Source organism: Chionomys nivalis, chromosome 12 (genome assembly GCF_950005125.1).
Source record: "Chionomys nivalis chromosome 12, mChiNiv1.1, whole genome shotgun sequence".
Classification (NCBI taxonomy): Eukaryota; Metazoa; Chordata; class Mammalia; order Rodentia; family Cricetidae; genus Chionomys; species Chionomys nivalis.
The window spans coordinates 43,383,821-43,399,875 of record NC_080097.1 but is presented as its reverse complement, the minus strand read 5'-3'; the positions used below and the strand labels follow the sequence as shown (position 1 = coordinate 43,399,875).

Sequence of the window (16,055 nt, the reverse complement as noted above, 5' to 3'; positions counted from 1 at the left end):
TTGTTCTGGAACATGATATGTAGTCAAGAATAATCCTGAACTACTTGTCCTCCTGTCTCCACCCCCAAAGTGCTGGGATTACTGATATCTACAACCATGCCCAGCCATTGTAGAAAGTTCTACCGACAGCTTCTTGCTAAGAGATTGGAAGGTAAAGGCTTAAGTCTCCCCTAACCCAGACTTACACACGGAAAGGCGGTCTGGAGATATGAACTAGAATCAGACCCTGCATTGTCTCTTGAAGATTTGACCAAAGCTCTTTCACAGTCAGGCACACTTCAGACAGGAGTACTTTGGGGAATAAATAGAACGTGGCTTTGTTTTTTCAGAACCTGGCTTCAGGCTTCCACAGTGAGGACAGTGGAGATATTTTAAGAAAGTTCTCCATTAAAGAAGCAATCAGAGTGCCATCCCTCTGTCACGCAGACTCCGAAGCATAGCAGATGCTAGCTTCACAGGATTGCTAGAATCAAAGGGAAATGATAGATTATTCAATAATAGCCATGGGAAAATTAATCAACTACTTAGATCTTTTGTTGGTTTTTGGGACAAGGTTTCTCTGCATAGCCCAGGCTGTCCTAGAACTCATTCTGTAGACCAGGCTGGCCTTGAACTCACAGAGATTTCACCCAGCCTCTGTGTAGATGAGCATAAGAAATTATTTTAAAAGGAGGGTAGCTTTGCTATTCCTCACATCAGCAAACACTGAGCATCTCACATAAGACCAATCTAAACACAGGAGACAGTCTCCATCTTGAGTGTCTACTGTGGAAGGTACTACACGATAAACATTCTAATCCTTCTGCCTCCACCTTCTGGGTGCTTAGTTTTGATGCCATGGAGATGGCTCTAATTTAAGACCCACGTAAGTAAGTCGGTGTGGTGGAACACAACCTTAATGCCAGCACTAGGGAGGCAGAGGCAGGAGGATCTCTGTGAGTTCGAGGCCAGCCTGGTCTACAGAGCTAGTTCCAGGACAGCTAGGGCTACACAGAGAAACCCTGTCTCAAAAACAAACAAACAACAAGAAAAATCATCATGACCAAAAGCAACTTGGTGAGGAAAGGTTTTATTTAACCTTCATGTCCTGGTCACAGTTCTTGGTTGCAGTAAATGTGGCTTTGTTGGAGTGAGTCACTGGGGTGGACTTTGAGGATTCAAATGCTCAAACAAGGCCCAGTGGGCTCTTCCTCTTCCTTCTATCTGCCAATCCAGATGTAGAACTCTAGCTACCTCTCCAATACCATGTCTGCCTGCATGCCACCATGCTTCCCACCATGATGATAATGGACTAAACCACTGAAACTGTAAGCCAGCCCCAGTTAAATGTTTTCCTTTGTAAGAGTTGTTGTGGTCATGGTGTTTCTTCACAGCAGTAGAACCCTAAGACAATCAGAGAGCTTATCACACAGAAAAATCAAGTATTGTTTTAAGAAAACAACTGTTTTATTTCTTCTCTTTATTGTTTTTGTTTTGAAGCAGGGTTTCATTATCCCAGTGTGACCTCAAACTCACCATATTGCTGAGGATAACCTTATAATTTTATTTGAAAGATTTATCTCATCATCATTTTTTAAATTATTTGTATGTGCCATTGCGTGCAGAGACCAGAGATGTTGGACACTATACAGTGTTCTGTCTGCATGTATGCCTGCATGCTCCAGCCTGCAATACACATTCTTAACCACTAACCATCTCTCCAGTCCCAAGCCATCTCTTTAGACCATGGACTTCTTTTTAAATCCATTTCATTACTATTTTGCGTTGCACTTACTTATTGTGTATATGTAATTGTACGTTCAAGCTTCCCTGCACACATCTGGAAGTCAGAGGCTAACTTGCAGGAGTTGGTTCTCTCTTTCCTTAGTGTTGGTCCTGGGAGTTGAACTTGGGTCATCAAGTTTGCTAGCACATGACTTATCCACTGTGCATCTCAAAGTCTTATCCACTGTGCATCTCAAAGTCCTGACCTTAAATTTCCGACCTACCTGTCTCTACTTTCTAGTGCTGGGTGTGCCACCCACACAGTTTGCTTGTGCCACCACCAAGTTTATATGACTGGAATGGAACCCAGAGCTTTGTGTGTGTTAATTAAGTACACCACCAACTGTGCTTCTTCCCCAGCCCCCAAGAAGATTTGTGTGTCAGTTTTAAACATTGAAATATAATTTGAACATGATATAAATTCCTCCTTGTTTTAATAAGGGAGGGAGTGATTACATGAAGTATATGAAAGAAAAAAGAATTTAAATAAAATTAAGAAATTATCCTGCATGTAGAATCTAGTCCTAATGAATGCCAGTAGATGCTGACACCTCTTCCTTCCATGTGCACATTGATCAGCTCTAAATAAACTTAGTGGTGCAGTGGTGGTGCACACCTTTAATCCTGGCACTTGGGAGGCAGAAGCAGGTGGACCTCTGTGAGTTCAAGGCCAGCCTTGTCTACAGAATGAGTTGCAGGACTGCCAGGGCTACCCAGAGAAACACCCTATCTGGAAAAAAACAAAAACAGAAACAAAACAAACAAAATAAACTCAGTTCCACCAGATGTGGTGGTGCACACCTGTAGTCTTAGCACTCAGGCAAGCACCAGGAGTTCAAGGTCATTCTAAATACTTAGCAAGGTTGAAGGTAGCCTTGGCTCCAAGAGATCCAGTCTCAAGTAGGGAAAAAAAGAACAAAACAAAGTCAGTAGAAGAGTATTTGACTAGTATTACAAGACCGGAGTTGGAGCCAGAGTGCCCTGAAAACAAACAATAGAACTAAGGATGTGGTTCAGTGGTTGCCTACCATGCAGGCGATCCTAGATTTGATTCACACACACACACACACACACACACATAAAAACAACTCAGTGGTTTCAGATAAGGATTTCCTAAACACAAAAGTAATTAAAGTAATAAAAGATTACTATGTTTGACTACTTGAAAAAGACAAACATAATTAAAAGGCATAAAACAAGAATGTATTTGCATATTATCTGTCAGGATAAATAATTTCCTGTTTTAAAAAAAAACAGCACTGCACCGCAATACAAGTGTGGAAAAGGGCCAAGGCCAAACGATTCATAATATTTTTAGTCATGACCATGTGCAGCTGTGATCCCAGCACTTGAGAGGTGAAGAGAAGAATTGCCGTAAGTGTGAGGCTCATCTACACAGCAAACTCTAGGTCAGCCAAGGCTACATGGTGAGAGCTTCTCTCAAAAACAACAAAACTCAAATCAATGAAGTAAAGGGTTGGGGAGATACCTCAATGGTTCAGAGAATTTGCTATGCAAGAATGAGGACCTGAGTTTGAATTCCTAGCCCCCACATACAAAAGCTGGGCATGCTACATGTCCCTATAACTCCAATACTGAAGGGTGGAGACAGGAAATCCTGGGACTTCACCAACCTGCTGGCCTAGCCCAAATGGCAGGCAAGATCCCGTTCAGAGGGAGACAAGAAAGTGGGGAGCGATAAAGGAAGGCACTGAATATCTTCCTTTGGTACCCACAAGTACACATTCATTGTATACACCACACACACACACACACACACACACGTAGAAGGAGCTGCGGGCTGCATTCCTGCCACCAAGCTCCCGGCTGCCTGGCTAGCTTATAGTGATGGGACTAGCAGGCCTGCTTTTCATCCCACCCAACTCCTGCATGGCTAGCTTTATACCTGAAATAACAACACACAAATTGTATTCTTTTAAACACTGCCTGGCCGGTTAGTTCTAGCCTCTTATCGGCTAATTCTCACATCTTGATTAACCCAGTTCTATTAATGTGTGTAGCACCACAAGTTGTGGTGGCTTACCGGGAAGATTCTAGCCTATGTCCATCCATCTTGGGTTGGAGCTTCATGGCGTCTGCTTCACTTCCCTTCTTCCCAGCATTCTGTCCTGTCTACTCAGCCCACATAATTTTCTGCCCTATCAAAGGGCCAAGGCAGTTTCTTTATTAACCAATGAAAGTAACACATACATACCCTCCTCTATCACATATGCACACCATATGCACACAAAAGAAGAAGAAAAATAAAAATATGTAAAGTGCTAAAATGTAAGAATGGGACCTGTTGTGGAATATCATCTTAAGATGTGTTACATTTGTTTATGCTGTAGACTATTTCTTTAATGATGGAAAGATGTGTCACATTCTTTTATGCTGTATTTGTTTAACTCTGTGAAGCTGTGTTGCTTTGCCTGTCTAAAACACCTGAGGTCTAATAAAGAACTGTTCATAGCCGATAGCAAGGCAGGAGAAAGGATAAGCGGGGCTGGCAGGAAGAGAAAATAAATAAGAGAAATCTGGGGAGAGAATAATAGAATGAGAAAAGAAGAAGAGGATTCCAGGGGCCAGCCACCCAGCTACACAGCAAGTGATGAAGTAAGAAGTAAAGAAAGGTATACAGAAATAGGGAAAGGTAAAATCCCAGAGGCAAAAAGTAGGGATAATTTAAATTTAAAAAAAAAAAAAAAAAAGCTGGCTAGAAACAAGTCAAGCTGAGGCCTGACATTCATAAGAAAGCCTTCATGTGATTTTTTTTTTTTTTTGAAGTTGGGTGACATCCAGCAAAGAACCAAAAGAGTTAAAAACGAAACAAAAACAAAAACATTACAGGGACAGGCCTGGGAGTACAGGCCTGAAATCCCAGCTACTTGGGAAGTTCCGGCAAACTAGAAAGCTCAGAGTTGGCTTGGGCTACAGAGTAGTTAAAGGATAGCTTGGACAACTCAATGGGACAATGTTTCAAAACTAAAAGTAAAAAGAGGGCTGAGGGCGATCTCGGTGCTAGAGCACTTGTAAACACTGTGATATAATCCCAGCACTGGATGACCGAGACAGGAAGACAAGGGACGAGCATAAGGCCAGTGTCAGCCACATCATGAGTTCAAGAACAGTCCTGTCTCAAATCACACAACAAAAACAAATCAATGCAAGAGCTTTTATTTCCAGCACATGGAAACAGGAAGACTGTGAGTTTTAGGACAGCCTGAGCCACACAGTGAGATCCTGCCTCAGACAAATAAGTAGAAGATTCATTGAGCTCCCAGCCACCCGTGTCTCTTTCTTAACTACTTTCCGCCTGGGACAAAATTGACAAATACATTTGAAATGACCAAGGTTAGCATTCAGTTGTTCGTGGTGATGCCTGCCTGCAGGCCCAGCACCTAGAGCAGTGGTTCTCAACCTATGGGTCGAGACCCTTAGAAGTCAAATGACCTTTCCACAGGGGTTGAGCATCAGATATCCTACATTATGATTCATAACCGTAGCAGAATTACAGTTAGGAAGTAGCGACGGAATAATTTTATGCTGGGGGGGGGGCTAACCACAAGATGAGGCGCTGTATTAAAGGGGTGAAGCATTAGGAAGACTGGGAACTACTGCCCTACAGGCTGAAGCAGGGAAGTCAGGAGGTCAACACCAGAGCTGGGTATAGTGAGTATGCATGCTACAGCTTTGGAAAAGGAGACAGGAGGATCAGGAGTTCAAGACCACCCCCAGGTACGTGTCGAGAAGTCCAGCCTAGGCTACACTAAATTCTGTCTTAAAAAGTAAAGAAAAGAGCCAGGCAGTGGTGGCGCATGCCTTTAATCCCAGCACTCGGGAGGCAGAGGAAGGCGGATCTCTGTGAGTTCGAGGCCAGCCTGGTCTACAAGAGCTAGTTCCAGGACAGGCACCAAAGCTACAGAGAAACCCTGTCTCGAAAAGCAAAAAAACAAAACAAAACAAAACAAAAAGTAAAGAAAAGAAGGAACAAAAAGAAAGGGGAAAAAGAGCCTGAGAGCAGACCAAGCTGCACATTGAAACCTCATTTCCAAAAACCAAAAGGGATTCAGGTTTCTCTGGATTTCTACTAATTACCTTACATTTAGGTTTCCACCTCAGGGCTTGTGAGACTTGGAGAATTCCCCTAGGAACTCCCTAATCACTGTATGAATCTTAATTAATGACCTCCCTCTAAGAAATAAATGATTATGAACTCCTTCAATTTCACCAAAGCACAAGGAGTCACTGTTTCTACTGCCCTGTAAAACTAACCTGGCCTCAGTTTCCATGTAAGTGAAGCCATGAATCTCAGCTAAGCCTTAGCAGGCCAAAGAATGAGGAACACTGTAGAAGCTAATAAAACAAGCATTTCTGGCGATTTTTTTTTTTTTTAAAAAAATGTGCATTTGTGTGTTGTGTGAGGGTGTCAGATCTCCTGGACCCTTTTCCTTCCTACACTGTAGTCTGCCAGCCCATAGCAGTCCCTTTTTACGTCTGCAGATATTTCTAACAGCATAAAGCAGATTTGCCATTTTGGCTTCAAAGTCTCAGATGGCAGCTCTTCCTTCTGACATCGACTTCCCTCTGGGGGTTGTTACAGTCAGGGCAGCGTGGGCTTCTTGTACATCTCCCTATCCCACTTCCTGCTTCGCTAGCCCTTTAGCCTGGAACATCCTTCTCCTAGGCTTTTATGGAGCTACGATTCAAGTCAACTGTCCTCTTTTCTGGACCCTTCCCTGACACCCAGTGTGAGGATCCGAGTTTGAACCCCTAGCACCCTAGTAAACAGCCAGGGTTGCAAGATGTGCCTGTAACCTCAGGAGGAGGAGGTGGGGCAGGAGGGGGTCACTGGGATTGCTGGCTGCCAGCCCCACTCCAGGCTCCAGGTTCAATAATGGAGGCCATCTTAAGAAAATAAGGTTGACTGTGATGTTCTCTTTGGGCCTCTGTACTCGTGCAGGGATTCATGACCCCCCCAACACACACACATGTGTATACACCACACACACACACACACACAAAAAAAAAAAACTAAAAAAATACCAAATAAATAAACCATCATCATTCCTAGGAAAGTAAAATCTAAATCCCAGTCCTTCACTGTTCACTCATTTTCAGAATAAGAGGGACCAGATCTAGCCAGCCAAAACCAACCCGAAGCACACACTACTCGGCCTTATGTTATGCACTGTGCCTTGGGCCTTGTGTATAGGACACCAACAGACCACAGCGTCTGGTTTGTGAACCTTAAGGTACAGGGAGCAACAGAGAAGACAGACATGATCAAAGCACACATTACATGCATGTGTCAAAGTGTTTCAATGAAATCCACTGTCTTGTACAATGAGTAGAGACTAATAAAAAAAAAGACAGTTGCAGGGCACTTGAAAGAATTTGGGGGAAGACATGATCAAAAAGATTTTTTCTTCCCTATTAGCATCTATAATTAATGACACCCGCCCCAATCAAACTCACTATCTCCCTATCATAATTGCTGATCCTCCTCCTCCACCTCCCAAATGCTGCAATGCTGGAATCACAGCCTGTACTACATATGCCCCCAGAAAAATACATATTTTAAGAGAAAACATCTTATTTACAATGACTTCTGCAGAAGATTTGCCAGAGGCCTCCACTGAGACGACCTGATGCGTTTGTGAAAATCCAGGTGGACCCAGTTTGTTCCAAACCACAGTGTCTGGAGTATCTAATACAAATCGCAGGCACAGAAGTAAACCCCAGAGACTAGGGAGAGAAGTGCTTCTTGGCTTATGATTACCAGGGTCAGAACACTTCTAGTTATCCCTTAACTGTAACTGATGTGACAACCATCCTGGCCGCCTACCTGCTGCCAAGGTCAGAGATTGCAGTTATACCAGAATAGTCTGTTAACTCACTTCCTTCCCAGTGAACCTGGAGAAGGCAATTGGTGAGAAGAGGCTCTGATGTGAAAGAAAACACAGGGCGGGTAGTTCTGGTAAGGGCCTTTGCATCTTTCCCAACTGCTGCTGTTTTTACAAACACACACACACACAACACAAACATACATACATACACACACACAATTTCTTTGGAAGTGGCTAGGGGATGGAGAGTGTTCTGCTCTTGAAAAGGACCCTCAGTTTCTAGCAGCTCACAACCAACTCCAGCTCCAGGGGATGATGCCCTCTTGTGGCCTCCGAGAGCATCTGCATGTACATGTGCAAAACCCCTCTACATAAAAATCTTCTAAAACTACTTAAAATTTTATCTGTATGCAGGAGTGTTCTTGCTTGCTTGTATGCATGTGCAGCACATATATGCCTGGTGCTTGGTGCCTGCAAAATCCAGAAGAGGGGGTCAGAGCCTTTGAAAACGGAATCACAAATGACTGAGAACCACCTCGTGGATGCTGGGAAACAAACCTGGATCCTGGCCTGGATGTCCCAGATTGTTATTTACTTGGGTGGGGGGAACTCACATATGCCATAGCACTTTTGTGGAGGTCAGGGGATTATGTTCTGGGGGTTGTTTCTCTCCTTCCATCATGTGGGTGCAAGGGTCCTAGCTCAGGTCATCAGGTGTGGAGAGAGGCATGCCCTTTTCCTTCTGAGTCATCTCACGGGCACAAATAATTACATACATACGTGTGTGTGTGTGTGTGTGTGTGTGTGTGTGTGCATGTCTAGAAGACACAGGTTGCATGTAACTCAGTGTATTCCAGAAGAATTAAACAATTGAATTCCAGTGGGTATTATACGGATCAGCCTGCAGTCTCAGTCTTCAGGAGCATGTGTAGCCTAAGCTAGACCACAAAGTACATGCTCTTTAAAACAGACAGGTATTTTGTTTTTCCAATGTGTCCTCATAGAGTATCTTTGCTATTTCTCAGAATGGATTCTCCTCAAATCAGATCGAAGTATCACTGACTAGAAAAGCAGCAATGAGGGAGGAAGCCTAATTAATTACTTTAGAAGACACTTCCAGTTTTAGGGCATTTCCTCCCCTCCCCCAAGGGGCTTAGCTGGCTAAGAGTATTACAAAGAGAGGTTTCCACTGACAGCTTTAATCATCTTAAAGCCTGTTTACTGCTGTGCCATCATATTGTCTTCCATGCTGTAATCTCACCTCTTTCAAGTATGTTTCTAAATGAACGTGGGCCAGATGAGGAGAAAGCCAAACCACCGCTCAGAAACGCGACCGCGCTGCTGAAAGGAAAAAGAGAACCCTGAACTCGCAGATGTATCATTTGGTCCTCTCATTCGTTCCTTCTGCATAATAGGTGCTTATGTATCAGAAAGCAACTGAAGCCTCCACCCAGGAGTGTGGTGTGCTAACTTCAATCAATAACACAGTCCTAGAAATGAGCGATGCAAAGAGGGAAACCAAAGCCAGCCTGGGGAAGTAGTAAGAGCACCTGGAGGAAGAGTCTCAGAGAAGGGGTAGATGCCAGCGCTGTGGCCAACAGCCTCTGTGACAGCACCAGCGGATGGGTAGCGGATGGGTAGCGGATGGGTAGCGGATGGGTAGTGGATGGGTAGCGGATGGGTAGTGGATGGGTAGTGGATGGGTAGCGGATGGGTAGTGGATGGGTAGCGGATGGGTAGTGGATGGGTAGCGGATAACTGCGAGTGAAATGGCCAACACGAGTTGGAGAGTTAAGAGCACTGGATGCACTTCCCAAAGACCCAGGAGGCTCACAACCCTTTGCTACTTGGGTCCCAGGGAATCTGATGCTGCCAACCCTCAGGCACTGGGCATGCAAGAGATACACATGTAAATGTAGACAAAACACCCAAACACGCAGGAAAAAAATTAAAGACCAATATGATTTGTAGATGTCGTCCCAGGATGGGTGGTTTTGGAGAGCCCTACTAAGCTCAGAAAAATGCTGTTTTGCCTCAGGCAAGGTCAGCTACAGCAACCCAATGAGCCCAGAACAAACCTCGGACAGGCACTGGCTAAAATCCTAAGGTGTCAGGAAAAAGAGGGTTCCACTTGTTAAAGAGCTGACTCAGATACTCTGGATACTGCTAAGAACTCATGACAATTCACACTGTAAGATTTTTAAAAACGATTTATTTACTTTTATTTTGTGTGTATTGATGCATACATACATGCCTGTATGTATATCTGTGTGAGGGTGTAGGGTAAGATCCCCTGAAACTGCATTTAGACTTTGTGAGCTGTCATGTGGTTGCTGGGAACTGAACCCAGGGCCTCTGGAAGAGTAGCTAGTGCTCTTAACTGCTGAGCCATCTTTCCAGCCCCTTTACACTATAAGATTTATTCCTCAGCAGACTATGATGAGATCTCTGTGACCATCATCCTACGAGTCCCCCGAGGCGTCCCATCCTAAACCAGAGCAGTGTGACATTTAAACAGTGCCCCCTGACCTACACAGAGTAATTATCCAGAAAAACAGCTCCTTGCTTTTTAAAAAGAGTCAAGATGGCTCAGTGGGTAAGGTTGTTTGTCATCAGGCCTGGTGAGTTTAATCCCCAGAAACCACACAGTAGGAGAGAACTAACACCAGCACACACGCCCAGGAATGCATGAACACGCCCACTCAAACACACATACACAACAATGCAGGTAGAGAAAAAGCAACGTTAAGTGGAGCTCTAGACAAAACTCTATACAGTCCTTACTCTTCCCAAGGACTCATCCACAGCTAAGTGCTTCATTCCTGAGCTACACACTTGGCCCAGGTGAATCTTTTTTTTTCGGGGGGAGGGGGGACACGACAGACTAGCAGGGGAGGGTTTCTTTATGTAACAGCCCTCACTCTGTAGACCAGGCTGGCCTTGAACTCAGAGATACACCTGCCCCTGCCTCCTGAGTGCTGGGATTAAAGGTGTGCACCATCACCACCACCTGGCAGTCAATAATTTTTAAAATAAGTGCATCATATGACATACAAAGTCCCTTCTAAATTCCCATAGCCAAAATGTAAGCCAGACCTGGCAAAAGAACCCTTTGTAAATCAGCAACACAAGGGCGCCACCTTGTGTCAAAGATCTTTCATTACACCCCAGATCTTCAGGCCAAAGACCACGCTTGGGACTCTCACCATTTCTTACAGAATATAGCTTTATTTATAGAATCTTACAAATAAAACACTTACAGTCCACATGACATAAGTTATTTTATTTTCTAATTCTTCTCATAACACCTGAGTTATTTTTTTAAAAAAATACTGTGATGTAACTGTCGAGGGAACTTCGAATAAAATCCTCTTTCTTTTTGCAAAAGTCACCCAGCTTATCTGCGTCTCTTTGGAAGAGGACTCATTAAAACTGGATCCGAGGCGATCCAAACAGAGAAGCTGCTTAAACCCAGGGTGAAGGGTGACTGAAGAATGCTCCCCTTGCTGACACCAGACACTAAATATTGGGGGGAGGGTTGGGTGACAGAAGGTACGGTCAGGGATGAGGTGTGAGGTGACAGAGCCCTCTAAGGGTGTGACAAACACTTTCCTTGCTAGCCTTAGCAGGAGGCGGAAAGCTACGGGCAATAAGGCCAGTGGGGGAAAATCCGCTAAACAACTCGCCACCCCTTGGACTTCTAATATGCACAAACGCTTAAAACAGCAAGTTCAATATTTGAAAGTCAAAAAAAGTTCAGTGGGCACAACTTAAAATGCCGGGCAAATCTGCTGCCAACAGCAACTGATCATCAGCTGGCCTGGAGCAACCCCCACCATGCCCCACCTGAGTCTGAGGGATGCGGCCTTCTGCTCTGAAGAGGCTCAGGATTTCCCTTTAAAGTCAGCTGTTTGCACAAGAAAAGTTCTCGAGTTCCTGTGACGCTGCAGGGCAAGCACTCTCTCTCACGTGTAAGGCTCTATTTTTAAGCTCTTCTAAACAAACTAAGCCACCGTCCTCCTTCAGCGTGAGGGGTACTCAAGGAATATCAGCATCTAGAGGGGAGTCTAAGATTAAATTATAACACACAAACATGAACTAAGCAAAGCAGAATCTTTCAATCTTTTTTGGGGGTGGTGGTGCTGGGAATGAAATTCAGGGTGTCACACACACACTAGGCAAAAGTTCTGCTACTGAGCCACACCCTCCGCCCACACATAAAATAGGATTAAGTTTTATGTTTTTATCTTCCTTTTGTCTTGCTGACACAAGATCTCACTACATAGCCCAGAATGGCCTGCAATACACTATGAAGCCCGGGTTGGTGTAAAACTCGCCTCCTAAGTGCTCTGAGATCACAGGTGTGAGCCACCACACCCTGCTCAGGCTTAGACTTTGTCAGTTTCTGTCAGCTCCGGATAGCAGTTGTTGGAAAAATAAAACAGAAAAGACAGAGACTCGTCTTCAAGCAGCAACAGCAATGACGGCGACAATAACATAAAATATTAGATTATGACATTGAAGGAATTGGTTCTTTGGTAAAAGTGGACCCTAATCCTACCAGGACTTGGTCCTGACATTCAATCTAGAACCTTAACTGCTGAAGCTTCCTCTTGTCTCTTCTCAAGAGCAGGAGAGACGCCCAGCAAATCTCTACGTTTCCCAGTTATGTTGTCAGGATTCCTGGTTTCAAGCATGTTTCCCCAAGAAGAGGAAATGTGTGTATATATATATATGTTCATACATATGTTCATACACACATATGTGTTCATATATATATATATATATATATATATATATATATATATATACATGCTGTTTTTAATGGACAGTTTTCCTACGGTAAGAACAGAAAGACTCAGGCGTTGGCAATGAACCAGTACTGTCAGTCATGTGAGCAATGGCCCCTGGGCTGTGACGGTGGGCACCACTAAGAAAGGCTCCGGGAGAGAGTGGCTCCCCAAAGTGGCTAAGGAATCCACGTTATCAATATGATAATAATAAATTAATTCACTTAGTGAACCTGGAGATTAGCTCCCCTGGAAGCCAGAGTTCTGAGGAGAGGGCTCCACAGTGTCTGAGGCTGGCCTGTGGCGTGAAATGACAAGCAGAACCATCCGTTTTCCTGGGGTAAAAGAAAGCAGTTTACACTCAATTCAATTCAGGATTAATCTGGGGCCAGGGAGGAAGTGGGAGCTAGACAGTGTGCCCTTTAAAACCCATTGGCAGCAGAGACGTCTGCAGCCCTGACCTGAAGGTTTGACCTCAAGGTCCGGAGTTCCTCGGTATACAACTATTATTTCTGCAATTAGCAAGTCCTAAGTTTGGCCAGCACGGACTCCATTTCCGGTTACCTTTGTCACAATAAGGCATAAACAACTGCGTCCCGATACTGGGCCAGGTTCTACTTGGCAGGAATCTAGACCAGGGGAGATTAAATGTGCAGTTTCCCCTCTAATGCGAACACCTTAAATGTGCTTCTAGTGAGGCATCTAAACAGTATCTAGAAAAGGAAGCCAAGAAGGTGTGTGTGAAAATCAGGGCAAAATGAATGGGTTTGGTGCAGACCTTGTGCCACTCCAGAGGGCATCCACAGTGGCTCGCCTGGCTGACTCTGTGACATAGACGCTGCACACTCCAGCATGCAGCATCCTAGAGGGGACCAGAGAGCACCAAGGAGACAGTTCTCCTTGTCCCTCAAGGTGAACCCCTGCCTCGTCTGCTCAGCATGCCAGTCTCTTTTAGAGAACAGTTAACTGCACAGACTGAGAACAAACGGGATTCCTATCTTCTGACCTTTCTCTGTAAAAACATGAGAACCCATGTCAAGATGGACTGACTTCAAGCCCAGGGTACACACATTCAGAATCACGGGCTCCAGAGTTGGAAATCACCCTAATATTTCTAACCACACCATGACCATTGGCTTTGTTTTTACATTGTAAAAGATTCAACATCTCTCAGTGCTTCCTCCAAGAGAAAGAGACAGATGAGGGTGATCAGAAGGAAGAGAGGCGTGTCCTACACGAGGCATTTCAGTTCCGGAATCATCTGTGAAAAGGGTCGGGGAGACGGTTTGAGGCACTACCTAGAGAGTCCCAGGGCAGGACGTTTTGAAACAGCTGACATCTGAATGTAGGCGGGCAGTGTGTGCCAGTTTGTAAAGAACTGCCTCACCCATGATGCTCATGGATGCAGAGTCCTCAGGCCAGGGACATAAGGCCCAGAGTCCGATGTGCAATGCCACTGGCTCTCCACCGGCAGGGTCCTACCCAATCTGAATCTGCCCTGAATACATCGTGAGGACCAGCATGATGGAGAAGCCAGTCAGGAGGCCAAGATTCTGGATGACAAAGGGGACCAAGAAGCTGTTCTTCCTTTCGTCCTCTTGGCAGACCTCGTTCATCTCCGGGAACTGAGAAAGGAGAGAAAAACGCGAGAGTTACGGTTTCTGCTGTCATCTTACCAATGGCGCTGACTGGAACAAGTTATGGTTCGACTCCACCCCACTCCCACACCCCAATTTCTGGTGGTGGTATTTAAGGTTCTGATGACTTCTTTGGAGGAAGTTAAGTCATTGGGGGCATTATCTTTGGCTGTTCCCTGTAGCTTGACAATGTGGCTTGTCAGAAACAAGACCTGAACAATGCCAACACCAATGGCTATGTCAGCATGGATTGGGGGAAACCTCAAAAGCCCCCATAGATGAAGAATTATAGACAATGAATACTCAGGGAGGGAGAATCAGACTTCCCCAGGGATGAGCCCTCTAATCGGATATCAAATGCTCATAATACACATAGCACCACTAAATGGACACAGCAGTTTGTACGTGTTTGCGTGTGTATAATATATATGTATCACATACATATAATGTCTCAATAATGATTAGCAAAAAAAGAGGCTAGGAATTTGAGAGGGGGCAGGGTGGAGAGAATGACACAGGAGGAGTTGGGGGGAGAAGAGGCAAATGATGCCAATACAGTGCTCATGCATGAAACCATCAAAAAAATCTTTAAACTTAAAAAAAAAAAAGACATAGTTCACCATTATTTGTGATAGATTATTGGTGTAGGAGGTTCTTCTGTCTATGTGTTGCTTTCATTGGTTAAATAAAGAAACTGCCTTGGCCTTTTGATAGGGCAGACTTAGGTAGGCAAAGTAGACAGAACTGAATGCTGGGAAGAAGGAGACGGAGAGCCGCTATGGAGATGCCAGGTCAGACATGCTGAATCTTTCCCGGTAAGCCACGACCTCATGGTGTTATACAGATTATTAGGAATGGGTTAAATAAAGATGTGAGCATTAGCCAATAAGAGGCTAGACATAATGGGCCAGGCAGTAACTTAATTAATACAATTTCTGTGTGATTATTTCAGGTGTAAGCTAGCCTGGATGACAAGCAACCCGCTCGCTCCTGTTACAAATTATAAGTAAATTCTTTCTCTTTCACTCTTTCTTTTTGCCTACACATTATGCCTCTTGTACAAAATTTAAATAAGTACCCTGGACTGAGCACAATCAATTTTCCTTAGTGACATGGTAATAGAGGGACCAAAGTTCTCCCTTTAAAATCCAACAACGTGGGTTGGAGAGATGGCTCAGTGGTGAAGAGCACTGGCTGTTTTTCCAGTAGTCCTGAGTTCAATTCCCAGCAACCACACGGTGGCTCACAAGCATCTCTAGTGGGATCTGATGCCCTCTTCTGACATAATGGCACACATGCGGATAGAGCCCTCATATACATAATATAAGTTAATTAAAACAAAACAAGCAAACAATGACTCACTGGGGTAGTTTACAGCTGTGCCCCCAGCACCTGGGCGGCTGGGGCAAGACTGCAATGACTTCAGGGCCAGTATGGACTAAAAAGAGATTCTTGTTGCAAACAAACACAAAGAATCCTAATGCTACTTTAAAAATGTTGATTCTATCATTTTAGATTTTTTAAAAATTTACTTGATGGGCCGGGCGGTGGTGGCGCACGCCTTTAATCCCAGCACTCGGGAGGCAGAGGCAGGCGGATCTCTGTGAGTTCGAGACCAGCCTGGTCTACAAGAGCTAGTTCCAGGACAGGCTCCAAAACCACAGAGAAACCCTGTCTCAAAAAAAAAAAAAAAAAAAAAAAAAAAAAAAAAAATTTACTTGATGTGTATAGGTATTTTGCCTTGCACATATATCTGTGCTTGGGCCCTTAGGGGACAGAAGAGGTGGGATCCCCCGGAACTGTGGCTGCAGATGGTTCTGTGTCACTATATATGGAGCTGGGGATCAGCCAGCGCTCTTACACCCGAGTCATCTCTCCAGCCCCGAACTGTTACATCTTAAAGCAGTGAATTGTGTGGCAGGTAAAAGAGATCTCAATAAAGATGCTATTAAGAACAAAAATCATGGGCTGGCAAGATGGCTCAGCATGAAGAAAGAGCACTCACTGCTGAGACC

General features: G+C 44.5%; 1 protein-coding gene across 3 annotated transcripts in view; it reads right to left on the bottom strand.

Annotated features, from left to right (window-relative positions):
* Positions 1-10,828: 10,828 nt before the first annotated feature.
* Slc39a14 (solute carrier family 39 member 14) overlaps positions 10,829-16,055 on the bottom strand; it is a 45,981-nt gene continuing 40,754 nt past the window's right edge. For all 3 annotated transcript variants that reach the window (XM_057786341.1, XM_057786340.1, XM_057786342.1), the window contains one exon: positions 10,829-14,028. In XM_057786341.1, coding sequence (XP_057642324.1) covers positions 13,882-14,028 — 147 coding nt within the window. In that variant the 3' untranslated portion in view covers positions 10,829-13,881. The remainder of the gene's footprint in view (positions 14,029-16,055) is intronic.